This window comes from Mus pahari, chromosome 1 (genome assembly GCF_900095145.1).
Source record: "Mus pahari chromosome 1, PAHARI_EIJ_v1.1, whole genome shotgun sequence".
NCBI lineage: Eukaryota > Metazoa > Chordata > Mammalia > Rodentia > Muridae > Mus > Mus pahari.
Genome location: NC_034590.1, coordinates 80,730,330 through 80,753,422, shown reverse-complemented (window position 1 = coordinate 80,753,422; position 23,093 = coordinate 80,730,330). Strand labels below are relative to the sequence as shown.

At 45.0% G+C, this 23,093-nt stretch overlaps 1 protein-coding gene across 5 annotated transcripts in view; it reads left to right on the top strand.

The window, feature by feature from the left end:
* Window positions 1–23,093, top strand: part of Mrvi1 (murine retrovirus integration site 1 homolog) — a 108,385-nt gene that overhangs the window by 62,040 nt on the left and 23,252 nt on the right. For all 5 annotated transcript variants that reach the window (XM_021208212.2, XM_029544987.1, XM_029544978.1 and 2 more), the window contains 5 exons: window positions 13,034–13,157; window positions 16,268–16,298; window positions 18,695–18,835; window positions 19,496–19,627; window positions 22,543–22,684. In XM_021208212.2, the coding sequence (XP_021063871.1) occupies window positions 13,034–13,157; window positions 16,268–16,298; window positions 18,695–18,835; window positions 19,496–19,627; window positions 22,543–22,684 (570 nt within the window). The remainder of the gene's footprint in view (window positions 1–13,033; window positions 13,158–16,267; window positions 16,299–18,694; window positions 18,836–19,495; window positions 19,628–22,542; window positions 22,685–23,093) is intronic.

Below are 23,093 nucleotides of genomic sequence, written 5' to 3'. Positions count from 1 at the left end.
ACACACACACACACACACACACACACACACACACACACACACACACACACACACACAGAGGCATAAATCACATACATTTATAAATATACACAAAGCATTAACAATATTTAGAGATATCCTTTTAAATGTATACTTCCCTATTTTTAATTGTTTTATTAAAACACTAGAAAAGCCTCCTGAGAGTTTATATACATGAGGCTGGAGAGGCGGCTCAGCAGTTAAGAACACTGGCTGCTCTTGCAGATGACCTGGCTTTGCTTCCCAGCACCCACATGGCAGCTCACAACTGTCTGTAATTCTGGTTCCGGGAGCCAATGCCCTTTTCTAGCCTCCTACAGCACCGGCACCCATATGGTGCAGATGCATGCAACCCCTCATACACATAAAAATAACAAATCTTTAAAAAAAGCTCTTATCCATAGCCCCATCAAAGCTTGATTCTTTCCAATAGTTATTTTCCTAAGTTGGTTTGATGGTATAGACACAACTTCCTTTTAAAGATTTGTCTCACTGAAGTCATCATAACTAATTACATGTATTTAGATTGCATATTTATGGCTGAGTGGGTTCATATTTCCTCCTGTATGACTGTTTCTATTGTAAAATATTCCAGATGTTTATAGTTTTCCGTCTGTTATAAACAGTTTTGTCTTTGCGCTTGTGAGGTTTTTCTTTTTTCTTGTTTAAAAGTAATTCCCTTACGATACATTCTCACACATGGGGGACTCTGGGTAAGAGTATAGAAATACTTGCCTCTTATACAATGGAACCCGGATCCTCTCCAAGAGCAGCCAGTGCTCTGAACTACTGAGCATCTCTCCAGATCCCCATTTTTATAAAAAACAAAGCAATAACATATTTAATTTGTGACATTATGATAACAATAAACCCTGCTATGTACAGTAGTTAAAAAGCAAGTAAGATCAAAATCTCCTGAAAGAAGCCAGTGCTATGGGCATACATGTACACATGTACACATATGTGTGTGTGTGTGTGTGTGTGTGTATTTTCTTGCACAGTCATGCATGTACACATGATTGTGTGTGTGTGTATAGGGGTACATGTACACATGGTGTGTATGTGTGTGTGTGTGTTCATGCATGACCATGCATGTACACATGATGTGTGGGTGTATGCACACACCATGCTCCACATATTTATAGTTTGATTTATCTGTGTTTGTTTTGCTAATATATCTTCATCCTGCTAGTAAGAACTTCATCCTTTTGTTGTATTTTAGTTTTTGACATGGAGTTTTCCATGTAGCCTGGAACTCACTACTTAGAGCAAGCTGGTCATGAATGCATAGGGCTCTAACTTCCTGTCTCCCAAGAGCTGGGATTGATGGGGCACCACCACACCTGGCCCTCTGAGCTTCATTTTAAGATATAGGTATATTAAGACTTAAGAGCTCACCGGGCATGGTGGCACACACCTTTAATCCCAGCACTCAGGAGGCAGAGGCAGGCAGATTTCTGACTTTGAGGCCAGCCTGGTCTACAAAGTGAGTTTCAGGACAGCCAGGGCTATACAGAGAAACCCTGTCTCAAAACAAACAAAAAAAAGACTTAAGAGTGTATTACTACAATAACATTTTGATAGTGTTTCTATTTCTTTGTGACAGTCATATATTACATTCATATATATTTATGGAGAGCAGGGTTCTGTTTGCTGTTGTTATTGATTCTGTTTGTTTTATTTTTCTTTTGTTTTATAGTATTTTAGTGGGTTTTGGGGGGATTGGCTTTTTGTTGTTTAGTTGTTTTGTTTGTTTGTTTGTTTGTTTGTTTGTTTTTTGAGACAAAGTCTCATTCTGGAGCCTGAACTGGCCTAGAACTAGCAATCCTTGTGCCTCAGCCTTCTGAGTGCTGGGATTACAGATATGTCCCACCATACCCAGCTTGGCTCTGTTTCATTCTGGCCAAGATGTCTCTTCTGAGTCATGGCTTTAATGAGAATACATTCTCATGTGTAGTGGGATTAGCTCGCTCTCTCAGTACTTTTCTTCTGAAACATATCTGTGTATATTTTACATAGATTCAAGTCAAGATTGCAGAACGAGCAATGAGTGAGAGGCCAGAGGCCAGGAGACTGGAACCTATTCACCAGAAGTGAACAGAGTTTTAGGTTCCCTGACATCTGTATGCCTCCTTCACATTTGAGAATTACACCATCTTGTACACTTTGCATGCTGGATTCAGAAGGATTGCCCATGCTTTATTTGCTGTGAAGTTTGTAAGCCTTTAATTTACTAACCTTGCAGACACTCTCGTCTCAGTCGGACACATTTAGGTATTTCTGTTTTCTTTTCCAGAGCATTTAATGTTCTTTGCATATGGTTCTTACCACACTCTGTGTAACCTTATTTATTGGTAACCAGGACTCTTAGTTCACTGGATTTCCTGACCAGTCAATCACTAGTAGTGGAGAAGAGTGTGGCCCCGTGTCACATGCTTCCTGCATTCTAAATATTGCTCCTAAACAGTAGAGTGCTGACTCTGGGGACTGGGACAAGGACCGCAACCAGAGTGACTACTGCATGCCAGATGCTGTGCTGAGGGTTTGACCCTGGTAGACTCAGCGCTCACACCAACCACAAGAAGCGAGCAGGCCTGCTGTAGTCATGTGACACGCAAAGACAGAGAGGCTTGTGAAGGCCGTGGTGGTGTGTGGTGGTGTGTGGTGGTGTGTGGTGGTGTGTGGTGATGTGTGGTGATGTGTGGTGGTGTGTGGTGGTGTGTGGTGATGTGTGGTGATGTGTGGTGATGTGTGGTGGTGTGTGGTGGTGTGTGGTGATGTGTGGTGATGTGTGGTGGTGTGTGGTGGTNTGTGTGGTGGTGTGTGGTGGTGTGTGGTGATGTGTGGTGATGTGTGGTGGTGTGTGGTGGTATGTGGTGATGTGTGGTGATGTGCGGTTATGTGTCTCTTAACCGCTGGAGCAGGAGCAGAGCCTGAATGTGTGTAACCTCTGAGACCTTTGACCCCTTGGCAGAGCATCTTTCTTTCTGAATTTACAACTCTACTGTTACTTTTATTTTATCTGGTTCAGCATCTTCTCAGTTATCCTGCCTGTGGGAGCCCATGATCTTCTTTGTATCTGTATGTACTTTAACACTTTGGTACCATTATCTAACCTGAAAATGGTGATGAGGAAAACATTTGCCTTGCTTCTCTTTTGGAGTGCAGTTTAGCATGTGCTTTTTTTTTTTCTTCCAAGAGTCATGCATCTTATTAAATAAATGCACTATTAAAATTATATTTATATGATTTGATATAAAATATAAGTAGTAATTATAATACATGTTATTGTCTAGTTAGGTCTCTCTGTTAACTGTGATAAAAACACTAACCAAACCAACTTGTGGGCAGAAACAGTTTATTTGGCTTACAAGTCCTGATCACAGGCCATCATGGAGGAAGATCTGGGCAGGAACTCTAGTAGGAGCAGAGGCAGGAACCCTGGAGGAGAGCCGCTTTCTGGCTTGCTCAGCTTGCTTTCTTATACCAACCAGGACCACAGTGGGCTGGACCCTTCTACGCCTATCATTAGTCAAGAAAATGCCCCACAGAGATGTCCAAAAGAAAGACTGTTAGAGCCGACTACTCTTCCTAGGTGTGTCTCATTTGTGTCAAGTTGACAAAACTAACCAACACAATATTATTTAACCTTTTATTATTATATAGTTATATATATTTAAATTTCTATTATACATTTATAATCACTGTATAATTAAAAACATGTTATATGTTTTTCTTTCCCAAGTTTCAAAGTTGGTGTTGAAGTCTATCAAACATATTTTTTTGAAAAGATTACATATTATTCGATTAATTTAGTAATTTTCTTCTTTCTTTCTTTTATTTATTTGTATGGGTACTTGGTATATTTTCTTTTACAGTCACCATCCAAGTCTCTACCTGTGTTTATTTTGGAGTATCTGCAACTTTTTTTGGATTAGAAAAAATTAAAATCTAAATTGTTGGGACCCAGGGACTCCAGACACACTGTGTCACCATTTGTCCTTCAGTTCCAGTTCCAGAGTACGCTATTCAGGTGCTGGCTGGCTTTGCTCTGCCCAGGCATCCAGGGACCCTCATGTCCTTTTTGTTATCTTTCAGCAGACTCTTGGTGTCCCACAGCTTAGAACAGGACAGGGTGGAGGTAGTGCGAGGGTGTGTGTGTCAGATTCCAGAGCAGGGTGTGGAGTGTAACTCCCCTTTCACTTCAGCTCTGTGGTAGCGTGGCTTCACAAACAGCAAGAGAAGCTGGGAATATGGTTGCTAGCCTAAGAGCTGCCTGACACCATGTTCAAACCCCATTCATGCGATAGATCATAGTTGTCAGCTAGGTCCCTGTCATATCACCTTTTCAATTTAACAATATACCTAGGCCATTTCCCATTTAATACCTATGGAACCTTAATTTTTTAAGATAAAAACTAAGCTGATACATAGGCATTTCCCCACATGTCTCTCTACTATAAATCATGGTATGATGAGCTCTCTCACATGTTATAGAAATGCTTATTTTCTAAGGGATGCCATCCTACAGGTAAACTGGGTGGATTCAATGGTATTTTCATATATGTGTGTTTTTGTTGTGTGTAGATTGTCAAACTTTTCTACAAAATTATGCTAAAGCAGCTATACCTAGCCCGTAGGAAAGGCTTCCTCTCTATATTGATAGATGGTCACCGAGTTTTATGAGTAGGGAAGTGAATCTGCCTCCTACGAGCTCCCAGTGTTAAAGGGAAATTATCCTGGAGGGCTGGCTCAGCGGGTGAAGTGCTTGTTGCACAAGCATGAAGACTATGGATCCCAGAACCCATGGGAAGCCAACGCTGCAGCACACGTCTGTAATTGCAGCACCTCTGTGGTTAGATGGTGAAGACAGGGGCCAACAGGCCTGGCATCGATAGTGGCAGACATGACACAGGGTCTCAAGTGAAGTTGAAGGCAAGGACTGGTCCCTCAGGTTGTCATTTGACATTCACACATCACTATGGTGTGTGTGGGTTCCTCCACTCATGAGTAACGCATACGGACACACACATGGACACACACACACACACACACACACACACACGTTCACATCATTTACTGGTTGCTGAGCTTTGGGCAAGTTTCTTGGTCTTAGCACCTGAGTTTACCCAGATCTTTAACGGGGATAATTATGGCCCCTAAAGTCCTCATTACCCTGAGGTAATGTTTTGTGTGACCCTAGTCTTAAGTTCAGCTAAATCCTGTCATTCTTTCAATGACAGTTGTTGAACTGTGGAACTCTATCTAGGCAACCAAGTGTGGCAGGACAGCTTTGGGCTGCAGCCATCCACAGGCCCCTTCCCATCATGTACCCAGAACAAAAGACCCAGGAGCCCTCCGAGCTCTGACTCAGAGACTACGTCCAGGCTCTAGACCAGCGGTTCTCAACCTGTGGCTCATGGCCCTTTTAGCAAACCTCTATCTTCAAAAATATTTACATCACAATTCATAACAGTAGCAAAATTACAGTTATAAAGTAGTAACGAAAATAGCATTATGTTTGGGGGTCACCACAGCATGAGGAACTGTATTAAAGGGTTGCTGCATTAGGAAGGTCGAGAACCACTGCTCTAAATTCAACAGAGCTCACAGGGAAAACGCATCTCCGATGATGACTTCATGAGAAGACTGTAATTGTGTTGGCTGTTCCTTGGGGAGACAGGAAAGGCCCTTATCAGGGTGTTCTGGAGTCTCTAGAGCCTTGGCTCTCAGTTTCCCCTTCCCAACAATTCAACCTGTTCCCTTCCCAGAGGTTATTCTGCACAGTCTTTGGTCATTGTTTTAAGACAAAGATGTGAGGCTGATAAGGGCCACTCTCCAAGTTGTTTTCTGGGAATGTGATGGGGACTAAGGGAGTGGGGCTCAGACCATACCATCAAGGAGATGGCTTTGTCCCAATAGCCAATTAGCATTTCATTCATCTCCCAATTCGACCTTTGGCCCACATTCTTGACAGCTCACACAGCACCCAAAGTCTCTGCAGTGTACTTTTGTCTCAGAAGCTTCGTTCTGTTCTCAGGACAAACACTGGAACCTTGGAGGACCCTCCGAGGCTCTGGGCCAGCCCCACTCACCTCCGAATATCCCCTCTAAAGCTCTGTGGCCAGCCCCACTCACCTCCCAGCATCACCTGTGAGGCTCTGCAGCCAGCCCCACTCACCTCCCAGCATCACCTCCGAGGCTCTGTGGCCATCCCCACTCACCTCCCAGCATCATCCAGAACCATCCTCTCTCAGCTGTCAACATCTGCCTTTCCTTCTGCAGCTCCTTCGTCCTGCTGTAGATTCCCTCTGATAAATCTTTGTCCTCTTAAACACTAATTTCTGAAAGGGACACTTGTGTGAAAGTTTTGCTCAGTTTTGCATCTATCCTTGGCTCCAGCCCCCTTGCCTGGGACATAGTAAGTACTCAATAATTAGGGAAATAATTCTTGAATGAATGGACTCACCTGCACTCTCTGTGAGAGGCAACCTAAGGGCAGACAGAGTCACCGTAATGCATCATAATGCAACTTCGACTGAACAGAGGTCCTTGGGAACAAGGAGGAAGAAGCAGCTGGCTTAACGGGTGAGTCGACGAAGGCCGGAGGGGCAGCTTCGCTCTGGAAGAGAAAGGCGCACCAGGCAGGGCAAGCAAAGGGAACAAAAGCACATCTCTGGTGCCTGGCATGCTTCAGAAACAGAATTTCAGCTGAATCCACTGTGTAATGTGTATCCCAGGGAGATGGGCTGTGTGACCCTGAGGCTGAGGCAGTGGTATTGGGTCGGGGAGGGGGAAGGCCTCAAGGGCCAAGTAATGAGTTAAGACATATGGTGAGCCAGAGAAGCCTACAGGAAAGGGAACTACATCCCAGCCCAATTCTTCTGAAGAGATTGCAACAGCTGGCTTGAGATGGGAGATAGCCAGAATTTATAAAGGCCCAGGCCCTGCCATTGAGAGAATGCCTCATTCCAAATACTGTCATTGGAGACATCCCTTTGTAAAAGACACTATGTAAAACAATATAGAAATGGTCTGGTGAAGGAACAAGGGATGACAGGACTGTGGAAGGATCGTTTGAAAGCCATTTGGAGGTGAGGAGAGTGGGACACGGTGAGAAAGGCATCAGAAAACCACCAGGATTCTGCATGTGTGGCCTTGTGGGTAATGGTGATAGTACCAAGTCTGAGATCTCAGTAGGGAAAACTCCCTGGAGAAGACCAAATTTGAATATATTGAGTGCCCACGGGACACACCTGAGATGCAACAGTTTGACAGAATCATTTCTACATCCTGGTTCTACTGTGGATGAGTTTGGCTCTGTGGGAATCTATAAGCCCTAACTGGTCTTCAGTTTCCCCAACTTAGCAGAACAACTGTAGACAGCCAACAAGAAAGAATATGGAAAGTGTGGGTGATGTTCTATGAATGGTGGTGTTGGAATGATTCTTATTCTCTGTATCTAGTTGGTGATGTCTACAGGGTCGTTGGAAGTCTGGACCAAGGTTTCCAAGGAAGGTGGATGGTTCTTCTACACAGCTCAAGGCTGGGCCACAGTCTCATGTCTCACACAGGGAAAATGCTTTCCTGAGAAGACAGACGCAAAGAAATGTGTTCTAACTGGCATCTCTGACCTTGGAGAAAAGTGAAGACCTCCTTGTTGCACTAAAATGTCCCCCTTTCCACAAATACAGAGGAGGCTAGGGAGGGAGGAGAGAGATTAGACTAGATGTACCCTTCAAGACAAGAACATTACAATCCCATTGGGTTTGAGTTGAAGTGATGTGAAACTGTAGGACTTGCTGAATCTCTGCTATTACTTCCTCCACAGAGGAGAAATTAGTTTTGACAATGTATTAGGAAATGTATTATGGGTTTAGAGTTGTAGATTTTTCTGGCATTAATGCTTTGATTTGGAGTAATTGTTCTAAATTCTTAACCCAGCACAATGTCGGTCATGTATGGCAAGACACAGAACTAATCGTCATGAGAGTTTATATTCACAGATTTCCCTAACACAGGGGGCACAGGATACCCGCTGGGCCAAATGGAAAAGCACCAGGGCCAGCTAGGAGGTGGAGGTGGGTGGGAAGGGTCTTCCTGGGTTTCATGGCAAGGACTGAGCTGAGCAGAGTAGGTACCTGAGGAGCCTTAGAGTCAGATAGTTTGAGTAATTTTAGCAGGCTCCGGAAAGGAGACAGGAGTCTAACTGTTGGATACTTGATGATGTGGAGCAAGGATGGATATTGCCTTGGTATGTGAGAGATGGGTAAAGGAGAGGGTTGGAAATACAGGTTCTAGGTTGATTGGGTTGGTTTAGATGTCAAAGGTGTACCAGTCTCCAGCAATGAGCTAGCCCCTGAGTGGCAGTCTTTCCAAGATTGAAGACCCTAAGGCTGGAGTACCAAGAAAACAGAAAAAGCAGAACATCTTATTATATATTTTATTTGCCAGTGATTTCTTCCAGCTTTCTTGCCTCTGCCTGGCTAGATGCTGAGTTCTCCTCTATGTGTTGTCAAGGTTATAACATTTCCATTCTACTCTGTAACCAGCTTTCACAGTTGTCCAGTTGTGCACCCGAATAAAAGGGTTTCACGCTTACTGCCAGTTCCCTCCTTGTGGCTAACCATCCTTAAGCATTTTATTTTGATTTATGTTTTATTTAGCTGGACTTTATTATCTAGTAGTTTTCCTGGGAAGCACTAGAAGTATTCTGTGTCCTGAGTTCTAGTTTATTTGAAAACATCTTATTTATCAATTGCCTGCATAACTATAAAATTCTTGGCTAGTTCATTTCTATGAAATGTTACCCCAGTAGTGTTCAGCACTGTAGAGGTACCCAAGACCCTCTGGTTTACTGCGCCCCTTAACCTTCATATTCCCTGCATGTGTATTTTCTTTCCTGTTAGGAATAAGAACAGTAGCATTTCTTTATAGACATGCCTTTAAAAGAAAAGAAAAGAATGAAAAGAAAAGCCTCATATGTATAGTCAACCTCCAAGTTCAACTCTCCCCTCCACTGAGGACATTTTTTCTTCTATTATGTCTTCGAATGTATTATTTGTTCAATGAAAGAGTCAATAGAGCTCAACTTAGAACCTGCCTTCTTCAATCTTTCTTTTCCTCTTTACATTCCTTATGATCATTCAATCTATCTGGCCCTCCTTACTAATTCATGTAAAACTGTGTGTGTTATATGTCCTCATTTTTTTAAACACCCTGACCAGATCTATTTTTTCAATCTCTTATTCATTCCATTCTCGGTCTTTAATTTGTTTCTTTAAATAGAACCCTTGTCCGTTATGTGTGATCTTCTTTTCTTGTCCTGCTTTCTTATTCTCATTTTTTTTTCAGATTCTAGTTTTCCCTGGAGTTAAGCAGTTACTGTATATATTTTGCATAGAAATGCAGTTTTTCTTTTTCCCCTATGTTCCCTGCATCTATGTGTCCATCCTGACATCTGCCTCCTGTGTTTCCATTCTTCCTTCCTTTCTACCTTCCGTCTTTCCTTCCTCTTTTCACTCTAGTATTTTTGTCTAGCTGCCATGTCATTGGTTTCCATTTCATCTATTTGTGACTGGACATTTCCACTGGGATCTCCTCCTCCCTTGTATGTGTCGGGGGAGGAGGGCTGGTTTTCATTCACTCCCTCCCGCACCATCTCTTTGTCCTCTTTGCTCAGTACTGAGGACTGGGTGCTCATGGATACTTCTTTGCTGCTTGAGTTGGAGGAAAGCGGAAGTTCGGACAAAGCTGTTAACAGCAGCATTTGTTGGCTTTCTGCTTCTTTTCTATAACTTTGTTCAGAGTCCAAAACTGGAGCTTATTATGCCAAATTGAGATATTTCTGTTCCTCCAGCTGGGGATTAGTGAGATTTGGAGCACCAGTTTAGGATGGAATTGTAGTAAGAGTCTGTCCAGATGTTTGTTGTCTAGACTTGACCCACCCCTTCCCAAGAGCCATTCATTGTTCAGCCAGGCAAAGGAGGAAAAGGATAGATGAAATCAAGGACTTTAGCCACTGTGCTATTCTCTAACGTGGTTTGTGCGGAGCTTCAATTGGAGCTCTCCATATGGCTCCTGCTGTTCACTCCATCTGAAGAGCTTGTTTTATTTGTTTAGTTGTTTTAAATCTTCCCTTCTGGTAAGCTCCTGCATATTATACAAGTAATTCTGATACAAAGATACCAGATACCCAGTCCTCCTTTCTTCTTTCCTCCTTCTTGACAGAGAAAGCGAAATGCCAATACAGGCAGCACTTTCTCTTCTTGGCAGTATTGGTATGGTAGAGTGTAGGACTTTCTAGAGAAACTTTCTTTCTGACGTCCCTCTGCAGGCTGCCTGCTTACTCATTCTGTCCACTCTTTCTTGTTCTGTGTTCTCATATTCTTAGAAGCTTCCTTATCCAGAATCCGGTTTTTTTTTTTTTTTTTTTTTTTTTTTTTTTTTTAAGACAGGGTTTCTCAGTGTAGCCCTGGCTGTCCTGGAACTCATTCTGAAGATCAGGTTGGCCTCAAACTCAGAGATCCCTCCTGAGTGCTGGGATTACAAGCGTTCACCATCACCTCCTGTCAACATTTATTTATTTTTTTTAATATTTTGTTTGTATGAGTGTTTTGTCTGCATGTGTGTCTGTGCACTACATGTACACCTGATGCTTGAGGAGGTGGTGAGCCCCCACATGGGTGCTGAGAATTGAGCCCAGTTCCTTTGCAAGAACAAGTGCTCTTAACCACTGAGCCAACCCTCCACCCCCAGAATACACACTCTTAGGCCAGGCGTTGAGATGCATGCTTGTAATCCCAGAATGCAAGAAGCTGAGACAAGAGGACCAATACAAGCTAAAGGCTGACCTGGACAATATAGTGGCACCCTGACTCAACGCAAACAAACTCAACAAAGCCCCTGTTCTTTGAGGGAGGAAGAAAGAGGAATCAAAGGTGGGGGTGCCCCATTTATTTCTAGGAAATTCTGTCTTTAGCCATTATTATTATTTTCAATACTTTATTTTTCTGTATTTAATCACTGTTGGCACATATATAATTGATAATATGATTTTTGGTTATTAATTTAGTTGCATTCAGGGAAAGGGTATTTGGTTCTGGTATCCACTTATACGTGGAACTGCTATTTTATAAGAGCTGGTAGCCCTAATTAGTTTCTTTTCTCCTTTCTATTTTTTTTTTTTTTTTTTTGATTTTTTGAGACAGGGTTTCTCTGTATAGCCCTGGCTGTCCTGGAACTCACTTTGTAGACCAGGCTGGCCTCGAACTCAGAAATCCGCCTGCCTCTGCCTCCCAAGTGCTGGGATTATAGGCGTGCGCCACCATGCCTGGCTTCTCCTTTCTATTTTTGTTCCTCCTCCTTCCCCTCATTTTCTCTCAACTTAGAGGAGTGTTTTAGGCAGAAGCCCCCAGTGTGTCCTTCATCTGGAATTAGATTTGATGTTTCAGACACACATACAGCATCCTCAGGAGCCCCCCGCTTAGCTGGCTCCCTGCTAAGTGTGGCAGAGGTGCATAGATACAGAGCAAGGTCACAGACGACACATGGAGCCCTCAGTGAGCAACAAATGCCAGCAGAAAGCAAGAGTTGGCAGGTAGCTACAGGAACTTCTGGTCTAATGGTACACCTAGAGATGTAGTATTGGCTGTCCTGTCCACGACAGATGGCCCTGTAGCCTTCATTAGAATAACTGACATATCAAAGAGTCTGTAATACTGTTCTGTTATTGAACAGGGTCCAACTGTTGAAAACGTATTTACCGTGAACCCAACTGAGTCCCCTCCCCCCTCTGCCTTGTCTCCCTTGGTGATAGGAATCCCTGTCTTAATTCCAACCAGATGATTGGTACAACTCTGCCTTCTGTCCTGACCTCTAGCCCAGCCTGCAATTCTGGAAAACAGACAAGCAAATTGGAACACTGCTGGGTCAAAAGCCGTGGCAGACAGTGAAAATGGGGTAGAGAGCTGCATGTAAATGCAGCACCCTCACTGGTCAGGATCAGTGGGATCCTGAGGTGGCTCAAATGAAAGATGTCTAAGATGTCTGAGGTTGCTGCTTCACTCTAAATATGCCGTGAGAACACAGTAAGGCACAGCAAGTCTATCTTGCGTGGATGGGAAGGTCGGTACCCAGGGTGTTGGCCAGCATTCTGGATTACGCTTGCTAGAGAACATCTGGGGTCTCTCAAACAGCAACAAGGCAGTGTATGTATAGGCATGGGATGGGTCTAGAGACCATGAACTATAGGATTCCTCAAAGAGCCACTGGGAAGTAGGCAACAGGTCCAGGAAAGAGCTGCTCAAGCAGAAGAGAGATTTATAGCCTGCTCTCTCCGTTTCCCGGTTACTACCCTGCATCATTTTGGGAGGCAGCACATGCTGTTTGTTGGCTCTGTTGACGAGCAGACATCCGTATTTCTGAGACCTGGGACGGGGCTCATGACCTCAGCTTTATCCTGGAAAATACCTGCTTCTGTTACTATCTAGCGGCAAACCAGATGCTGATTTCTAGGTAGGAGCTAGGAGATGGTGCTTTTGGATTTATTTGGGAAAAATTATCAGTCAAGAGATCCCTTTAAGAGCATGCCAAATAGAGAGCTTTTTCCCAAACACCCATAATCAAAGAGTCAACCAGCTTTCAGTTGCCAGAAACCAACATCTAAATGCTGACACACGATTGTACTTGACACTGGGGATTATGAGAAGAAACGACTGGGGCCAGATAGATGTTGATTTGCCATCATGCTGTGCCATTTGCTATGCCTGTAATCTTCAGCAAACTACCAACTTTATTGAGCCTTATACTATCCACCTGCAATAAGGGATGGTTAAGAAGCAGCTCTTCAGGCCACCGTGAGGGTAAAGTAAGATAGAAAACAATTAATAAGGTCTCTGGCATGTAACAAAGTACTTTCAAGTGTTGACAGCTCTCCTGGGACCTGAAGCCGGCTGCCAATAATACTAGTATGAGTTGAAACAGGCATTCTATAAGGAAAACTCTTATTTTCCAGGAGTCTCCCCTGAACTCGCTCCAGCAGCTGAGGAAGAAGAGTCCAAGAGTGGTCTGGATGTGATGCCCAACATTTCTGACATATTGCTGCGCAAACTTAGGGTTCACAAGTCACTCACTGGAAGGTAAATCAGGACATGAGCTTTTGAAGATCTTTCAGGGGGTCCCCATGTTAGACCATGGGTGGAACACAGTACAGTATCAGTCTTGGTTTTCATCCTGAAACGGATGCAGTCCAGTGGTCCAGGCAGGGCTGATACAGCCAAAACACAAAGCACAAGGGTGGGCCATGTTGGTATTTCCAACTTCAAGAGTATATGAAATTCACAGGCAAGAACCTTTGAGGACATGAGGGTCACCAGAGGTGAAAGTGGTGGGCTTTGGGTCAGGGCACATACATTTGAAACCACTTGCCAGGGGATACACATTTCATTCCATATAAACCACTTACTTGTGGGACAGACGGTATATGGAGAGATGCACAATGTCCAAAATCATGTGACGAGCTGAGCAGAAACTCCCCCAGACTTCTGCTCACAGAGAGAAGGTTCCTTTCCTTTCTGAGTTTTGGCTTCATTGTCTGTAGAAGAGTCGTAAGTGATCTGCCGTTGGCAGGATGCACTAAATGAGACTATCTGTGAGAGGGCTTGGAACAGTGTCAGCTCAGAACGCATCCTTGACAGCTGGATTAGAAAGTAAAGAGTGGGGATTGGAGAAGTTTCTAGGAGCACCATGAGATAGGGCAACCCAGAGAACAATCTAAGTGAGACACTGGGAACTGAGTCAAAGAAGATCTTTATGACAGGGTAGTCAGGAATCCGGGTCACAGTGACAAGAAGAAGCCACGCATGCAAAGACTTTGGTGAATAGCTTTCCAAACAAGAAGTGGCTTTAATAAATGTCAGGGAGACAACTGGCAAATCACATGCAAAAGAGCCAAGCTAGGGACTGGAGAGATGGCTCAGAGGATAAGAGCACTGGTCGTTCTTTCCGAGGTGCTGACTTCAGTTCCCAGCACCCGGATAGTGGCTCGGAATCATCCGCAATGGGATCTGATGCCCTCTCTGTCATCCATGCATGCATGCAAACAGAGTACTCATAAACAAAATATAGTAAACAGCAAACGAGGCTACCATAATACACAAACACCAGCTCAAAATGGACCACAGACCTCAATGTCATGGAATGCTTAGAGGGAAATACAAGAGTCAAGCAATCTTCATGAGCTATGAGCTTGGGTTAGCCCACAGCTCCAGATAAGACAGGAAAGCACACGCTGAAAGTGGAAAAAGAACAGGTGAAAATTAAGTCATCACCACTACCATCACAATCCTAATAAAAAGCCTGCGCTGTCAACGCTGCCCAGAAAGTGGAAGGCGACTCACAGAATGGGAGGAAATATTCATGGGGCATTTACCTGGTAAGGTGCATGGTTCTATAGAGAATTCTTGTGATTTGATAAAATTTAGATTTCAAAAAGAGAGCACACAGGGTACTTGAGAAGATATGCCATTACTCTGCATTGTCTTTGAGGCCCATGGGTCTGCCTCCTCCCTGCCTAGGCAGGTCCAGAGCTCTGCCTTAAGAACTGGCTGTGTCATGTGACCACTTGACCTACACCACACCACCCTGTTCCTTACTGTTTGTGCGTGTTCTGTAGCTCAAAGTAGAATTTAAATCACTGAAGTAGAAAAATAAGCTTGCCTAATTACTTCTGGAAAGATGTCATTTTCATTTAATAGTCAAATGAACCTAGATGACAGAGGCACATGCTAAGCACTTGATAAACCTCCCAGACAGTATGTGCCTGTTCTGTACTAAAGCGAGAAAGCGTGTTGACCCTGAGAGGACAGGGCCTGTGACAAGCATTGTAAGCAGGAGACATCATTGTCATTGTTTGTCCCCATACTCCGTTTTCTGCCAGCCACAGGGTCTTGCTGTCTCATCCTGACAGGAAGGCTCTTGCTGTCCTTGGTCAAGGGTGAGAACTAGCCCTTCCCAGAGATGGCTGACCCCTCTCCCTTTGCTCTCAGGGTCTCTCCGTACCCGTACAAGGGAGGAAAATTGTGTTTCCTGAGAAGTTTATTGATGGCGTGCTTACTCGCCAAGTCCTGTGACGCGAGTTGGAGCCCCTCCTGGCTTCCCCACCCAGCACAGGAAAGCGCCTGTGTGGTATTTACATTATCTGGGCTTCCAATGGGGCCAACTTTAGTTACTAAGGGCTGCACAGACAGCCACATGGAGTGGCTGTGCAGATAAGGCATCTGTTGACTAGGACAAGCTGTGGGAACTGCTCAGGAACCTCTCAGAAGGTCACCTCTATGTCACCCCAATTCCAGAGTTTGGAGGCTTTTGTTGCAATGAGCCCTACCAACCCTTTTCTTACCAAATAGATGTTTCTGGAACAAATAGATGTTTGTCACAGTCCTCGGAGTCTAGGAAGGAAGGATCAGTCTTTACAGAGCTAGGGAAGCCCTTGAAAACTACAGTCGACGTCAGACACAGTTTGAAAATGACAAATGCATGCGTGTTTTCTGATTTCTCACAGCCTATGGGTGCACCACACAGATAGCAAAATCCAAATGCTCAAGACCTTGTATAAAATGGCATAGTACTTACATATAGTCTCAACAACCCTCTGACACTTTTAATAATCTCTACATGATGTATAATACCCAATATAGTGTAAATTCTATTTAAATAGGTGCTGTTCTGTGTTGCTTAGAGAATATGGGCAAAAAAGTCTGAATAAATTCTGTATAGACACAGTTTGTTGTAACGTTTTCAATATATAGTGGTTGCTTAAAGGAATATGGAACATGTGGCTGAGAAAGGCTGACTGTATTTATACACACAGTACACACGTATTCATGCATATATATGTGTATGTGCAAACATGAATATATATGTGTATATATATGTATGTATATATATTCCTATAAGGCTTATACAATATAGGCAATATTCTGATTTTACATATGAGCAAGCTGGAACTTAGAGGGGTTGTAGTGGCTGTTCTTGAGTGCTGCCCTCCAACATCTAATATTCCACACCCACTCTATAAAAGTCAGTGGTCACAGATGACAGGGAGGACACAAAGGGCTGTGTCTTTTCACCTCACCAGCTCTGCTCACTCCTCTTCTGGAAGTGCATGACCTGCTGGTCATTCAAAGTCACCTTCTGCTTTATTTAGTAGGCTGGATAAAGTTCACCTGTACTTTTTTCTTCTTCACAGCGCCCCTCCACTCACTGAGAAGGAAGTGGAGGTAAGTGGCCCATGGGCTCCGTGCTGTGTTCTGACTGACTCTGTTGAGGTTCATCCACACATTCCTTCCTGCAGCCTGTGGTCCTAACGTTTCTATACAAGAGTGAGAACAGTGACTGTGGGATGCTCTGGATACTTGTTCCCAGCCACTGCTGAGTTCCCCAAGCCTGCCTCCATTCATTCTGACAATTCTGGTGAGAGATGAGAAGGTTGCTGGAGCTGCCACCTTCAAAGACTCTTGTTTTCCTTTGATGGATGAGTTTCCAATACAAAGCTAGTCAGGAGACTTTACAAATGTTCTAAATTTAGTTCAAAAATTTAGAATGTGGCCATGTTAGATGCTTCAGAGTTTAGCGTGGAGGACAAAGGAGGCCTCCTGAGAGTTTGGGTTGCAAGAAGGCCAGCTTGGCCGACAGTGTGAAAGCTCTTGGTGTTGCCTTCCCTGGTTTAACCTCCTTGTCCCAATGCTGGGTGATGGGCGAGCGGAGAATTTTCATTCTGGTGAAGGCACAGATGGACAAGACATGTATCAGAGGTGAGTTAGGGAGGGTTGGAGAAGTGGATCAGATGAGCAAGGGAAGATAGACAACCTGAGACAAGTGTTCCCCACCCCCACCAGGTAACACAGTGCCCTTGAACCAGACGTTACCACTGCAGCAAGTTCACAGCCCCCACTCCGAATAAGGTGATCTCCCAGCAGCTCTGCAAAGTAGGCAGAGCAGGAGTTAAAGCAGAAGAGAAGCTGGGCAATAAAACAGCTCACCCAAGCTCCCAGACTCAGGAGTTAACAAGATTGAGTTGGATACGAATATTCCAACTGCCCTCAGGACCCTTTGTGTCTGGTAGAGAGCTAAGCATTGAGAAGTGCTCATAGACAGAAGCTGGGTAGGAGAGAGAATCCTCATCACTGGGCTCTCATTTATGGAGACTCATCATGCCAGCTCAGTTAATGTCAGAGACCCTGCCCTCAGGTGTGTGCTCACATAGCCATCAGCACGGCAGAAGTAAAACAGACTTGGGAATCAGATGTTGTAAGGCCAAGTCCTCACTCTGCTATTCGTGTGTCACCTTGAACAAGTTAGTGATGTCTCTAGTCTTGGTCTCTTCACCTGTAAAATGGGTGTAAGAGTCCTCACTCCAGAGAGTTGCTGTGGGGTTAAATGTAACAAGGTTATAATTCACAATCACGATGGTCACTAAGGGATAATTTTCAATAGAACCACTACTACCATCTCGGAGGCAGTTCTTGTCTGGGAAAGCTGCCATTGGCCATGTTAGATGGACTTCAGAAGCCGGGCAGGGGTCAGTGACCATGGAGGTGAGACGGCTTAGTGACTAAAAGTCCTATGCAAGGCTGACAACATTATGACCCCACAGTAGACAGAACCAACTTCTGGATGCTACTCTTGACACACACACATACACACACACACACACACACACACACACACACACACACACACACACACATACACCAAAAGAAGAAAGCTGCTCCCACTTGCTTCAGGCAGGGCAGACGAAGCAATTGGAACTCCCCCCTCCCTTCTTGTTTCTCGTGTGGAGTCCACTTGTCTATTTTTCCTCCCCAGTAGTTATGTGTTACAGTGAGTGCTAACTCTACATCTGATCACCTGCACCTTTAAAAAGTTCATTCTTGTGGGGCTGGAGATGGCTCAGTAGTTAAGAGCACTGGCTGCTCTTCCAGAGGACTTGGGCTCCATTCCCAGAACCAACATGGTGGCTCCCGTTCCAGGAGATTCAACTCCCTCTTCTGGCTCCTACACTTTTTGTGTGCAGGCATACATGCAGGCAAAACATCTATACACACAAAAACTTTTAAAAATAAAAAAAACAATCATTCCTGTATGGCGTGCTTTATTTTGGGCTGGAATATTTATTCCAGGACATTTATCATAACTGATCCATACCTGATCTTGTCTAATCTCCGGGAAGTTACTTAAAGGTGACATAGTAATGTGAGATAGCAGGGTTAGAAACGGAAGTTTGCTTTAAATTCACAAGCCTGCTGCTGAGCTGGCAGTTCCTCAGATACAGAGGTTTGTTGCAGACCTCCCCAATCCCCTGCAATAGGTCCCAGTGTGAGTCCAAACTGCGTACACAGCTCTGGCCTAGGCCTATCTCAACCCAAACGTGGGCGCTCTTGATTCAGGGAAAGGCTGGATGCTACTGTCTCATGGTTACATTTGGTCCCAGAAAAGACCTTTCCTGGCCCGCAGGGATTGCCATTTGTCTGTTTTGGTGTGTTTCACCATCAAGGGAAGTTTACCTGTACATGGGGGCCTTGGGAACTAGTTCCTGGTAAAAGGGCTTGAGCAAGAATCCCACCCGCAGCCGTCACTCCTTCCAGCACCTCTACCACACTCTTGTTCCCAACAGAACGTGTTTGTACAACTGTCCTTGGCCTTTAGAAATGACAGCTACACCTTGGAGTCTAGAATTAACCAGGCTGAACGGGAGCGCAACCTGACGGAAGAGAACACGGAGAAGGAACTGGAAAATTTCAAAGCCTCCATTACGGTAACTGAAGAGCAACAGTCTCTAAGGGCTGGGCTCACTTCTCTCACTAGCAGAGTAGTCTCTGGGAATGAGAAGGGATCCAAGGTCCTGACAGAGTCTTCCTGAAAGGACCGGGAGGGGCTGAGGCAGCAGTCCTGCGGGCTTGGGATCAGGCGCCCTGGCAGCTCCTCAGGAGAAGGATGGTTGGCTCAGACATGACTTCTTTCAGGCCAGCCCGATGTAGTGTGTCTCCACTGGGCTTCTCCTGTACCTGGAAGACACTATGGCTTGGGCTTGTCTCATGAAAATGAATTCAGGGTTGGTATGCTTTCTTAGTCAGCTCAAGCTACTATAATGCATTAACACAGGCTGGTGATTTAAACAACAAACCCGTTGTTTCTCTTAGCTCCGGGGGACTAGAAGGCCAAGCTTGGGTTCCAGCATGGTTAGGTCCACACTAAGGCTATAATGAGACTGACAACCTCTCATTATAGCCTGACACAGTAAAAAGAAAGTAAGAGAAAGTTCTGCTGTCCCTGATGTATGAGAAGCAATCCCATTGGTAAGGGCCCCACCCTAGTGACCTAGTCACTTCCTGAGGGCCCATCCCCCCACCTGCACATTGGGGTTAGGCTCTCAGTTTTAGGACTCTGGGTGGTGATGCTCTTTGTTGTCCCTCAGTCCTCAGCAAACATCTGGTACCACTGCGAACACCGGGAGACCTATCAGAAACTTCTGGAAGACATCGCCGTCTTGCATCGTCTGGCTGCCCGCCTCTCCAGCCGGGCTGAAGTGGTGGGTGCTGTTCGCCAGGTGAGCCCCACAGTGCTTGGCACTGTTCCATTTAGTACCATGATACAAACAAGGGCAAGGAGAGTGTCTTAGGGTTTTACTGCTGTGAGCAGACACCATGACCAAGCCAACTCTTATAAAAACATTTAACTGGGGCTGCTTACAGGTTCAGAGGTTCAGTCCATTATCATCAAGGTGGGCATGGTGCAGAAGGAGCTGAAAGTTCTACATCTTTATCTGAAGGCTGCTAGCAGAATACTGGGTTCCAGGCAGCTAGGATGAAGGTTTTAAAGCCCATACCTATAGTGATACCCCTATTCCAACGAAGTTGCACCTTCTAATAGTGCCACTCCCTGGACCAAGAATATACAAACCATTAACAGAGAGGTACCACCTCTTGATGACTCACTTAGGCCAGGCAATCCATATATTATAGGTCATTGAGATATTCCAATATATTTGGTGCCAACTCAACCTTTGAATTATTCCTTCAGGAATTGTTTTCTGTGGGCATTGACATTTGAGGTAGACTGTGTACCGCCCTTCTCTCTTAGAGCCCATCTACAGTAGTTAAGTTAGAGAATTCCCTACTGGAGAGGTCTGCTGAGCTTTTTCTGTGTGTTTTGTAAGTATATGTGACTAGGGAGGCTCTCCCTCTTCAGTGTTCTCACAGAACACGTACTCAGCTTCCACGGAACCAGCATTGGGCAGAACACGCTTCAGGACAAAGCGCTGTTTCATTTAATCCACCCAGTAACCCTGTAAAGTGGCCTCCATCCCCCATATCTGCCCCCAGTGAAGGTGAATATTCTCAGAAGATAGGGCTTCTAGATGGTGGGAAATCCCAAATATTCCAAATGTGTTGAGTGCCTCCATTATGTCACACATAAAAAAAACAACTAATTTTCTGTGACAAGACACAGTCAAAAATCCACTCAAAGTATACAAACGTATCTCTGGTTCACATGTACAATGAGGTATATGTGGAACATAATTAGACTTGGGTCTTATTCCCAAGACACTCTATTGTGTATATGCAATATTCCCAAACCTGACAAAATCCCAAACATTTTCAGTAGGCATTCTGGGTCAGGGATACTGAAGTTGTTCTAGCATTAGTGAGTGACTGGCAGAGTTGCGTGCCGGCCCAGCTCAGACTCCTCACCTTAGCCACTTTGAAAGCACACAGAGCCTCCACTCAATGCTGCAGTGCCCACTGCCAGAGTGTCCCCTCCAGGTTCTGTCCCTCATTCACGCTGTGGCTCTCACAGAGCTCCCCACACGTGAGTGTGCTGGGCTATAAACCAGAGCTGCTCATAGTGTCTGCCATATAGGACTGACAACGTTCACAGAAAGCACATAAATGTTCTGTAACGCCGAGGTACCCGTTCCTGCGCAGTGCTTCTGTGAGTGGATGTGCTGAGGGTACACCCATAAGCACAGCCTGAGGAATGAAAGGCAGCCAAGCCACGGGGCTGACCCACCCTGGTGTCTTTCTGGAGAAAGGGTGGCTGACTCAGCATTGTGACCTAGGAAGTAGCCCAGCAGGGAACAACACCACCAGAAGGATGCTAGGGAAGAGGCGAGTCTCAGTCCCACATGGTGGTGGGGACATTTATATGGAAATCCCTCTAGGGGTCCTCTTGTGGACTCTAGGGAGTATGGAAAAAGAAAACCCCCACCCGCCTCCGTTGTATGTAACCCTTCCAAATATATTTCTAGTTCTCCATGTTATAGATTCTGTCTTTACTCTTCTTTTCTTTATTTGTACTTGTTTGTTTTTAATTTTTATGTGTTTTTATATATCTGTGGGTATTTTGCCTGCATCTATGTGCCACATGCATACCTGGTACCAGCAAAAGCCAGAAGAGGGTGTCAGATCCCCTGCGACTGGAGTTACAGACAGTTATGAACGGCTGTTCCCACAGTGCTGGGAACTAAACCCGAACCCCCGCAAGAGCAGCCAGTGCTTTTAGCCACTAAGTCATCTTTCCAGCCCCTACTTATTTATTTACTTTCAGGCAGAATTTAACTATGTAGTATAGTCTGGCCTCAAACTCATGATCCTCTTGTCTCAACTACCTGAGTGCTAAGATACAGACATGTACCTCCATACCTGGCTTGTATCCTTCATAACGTGGTCCTTCCACGCTGCCTTCTGTTCCCCCCATCTTCTCTGTCTCAGCTCTTGCTCGCCTCCCTGCTTTCTCTGGACCAGCTGAGACGCTTGCTCCCTGTGGCCCTCATTCCACAAATCTCATTCACATCTGTCATGTCTCCGTTCATGACTCGATCATCCCTCACTTTAACACGATCAGTAGTTCCTCTTTGCCTGCACAGTAAGTCAAGTCTCTTTCACCTAGCACATTAAGGCCTCCATGACCTAGAGCACTTCTTCCCAGCAAATCCAAGTGCTTGTTGATCTTCTATATGAAGCGGGAGTTCGTATACAAGTGTGATGCTGACTTGTAGAAGTCCTTGGATGTGCTCCAAGTCCCAGCATAGTTTGGAATGGTGCCCACTTTCATTCTAAAGGATTCCTGTCTGGAGGATAAATCTGCTACATATAAGTCTTGTGAGGAGCTGCCCCTAGCTCTGGCCTTGCAGTTCTCTGGTCTTGGGCCTTTGTCTATCCTGCCCATGTCTATGTGCCTATACCCCACATCGGTGACTTCGGGCCATGTCCAGAAAGCCATCCCCATCTACTCTCTCCGAGAGGAAACCAATCCTTTCCTTCCCCAACCTTTCATAGCTTGTGTCTGTGTCTTTTTCTCCCTGGACATGACACCCCTCAGCCTAATGCCACAGGCAACAAACTCTCAGGTCAGATCTGATTTCATCTGACGGTGCCTGTGGCCTTTCTGCTGAGCTCAGAGTAGAATAACTGGTGCTTTTCTTCAGCTGTACCCATGCACCGGTGCGCTTGTTCCCTGCAGGAAAAGCGCATGTCAAAGGCCACGGAAGTGATGATGCAGTATGTGGAGAATCTGAAGAGAACATACGAGAAGGACCATGCTGAGCTCATGGAATTTAAGAAACTTGCAAATCAGAATTCCAGTCGCAGCTGTGGGCCCTCTGGTAAGAACCAGGCTTCCGTCCTCATTGTGAGGACAGGTGCCCCATGGCTTGGGCCTGAAGGATCAGGACAGCTCAGAGGCTGTATCTGGCTGGTTGAAACCCCTCTACCTCTGCCCAGAGCCACTCATGGGGCCTTTACAGCAGCTGCTGCAGTGGGGATGGGGTCCTGGAATCTGAAACATAAGAGGTACCAAGGGTTTCCCATCTCCTGGCAATTAACCAAAGTGGCAGATGCCAAGCATACTCTGTGACTTCCACTCCCCTTGGAATTCCCCCTTTGAAAACCACATGCTAAGAAATGGAGCCTTATTCTAGAAAGCATGAAGGATGCAAGGCTTTCCATCGGGGAAACATGACCGTTGAAGTGGCTCACTCTGAGTGTAGTACACTATTTACATAACTGGAGCAG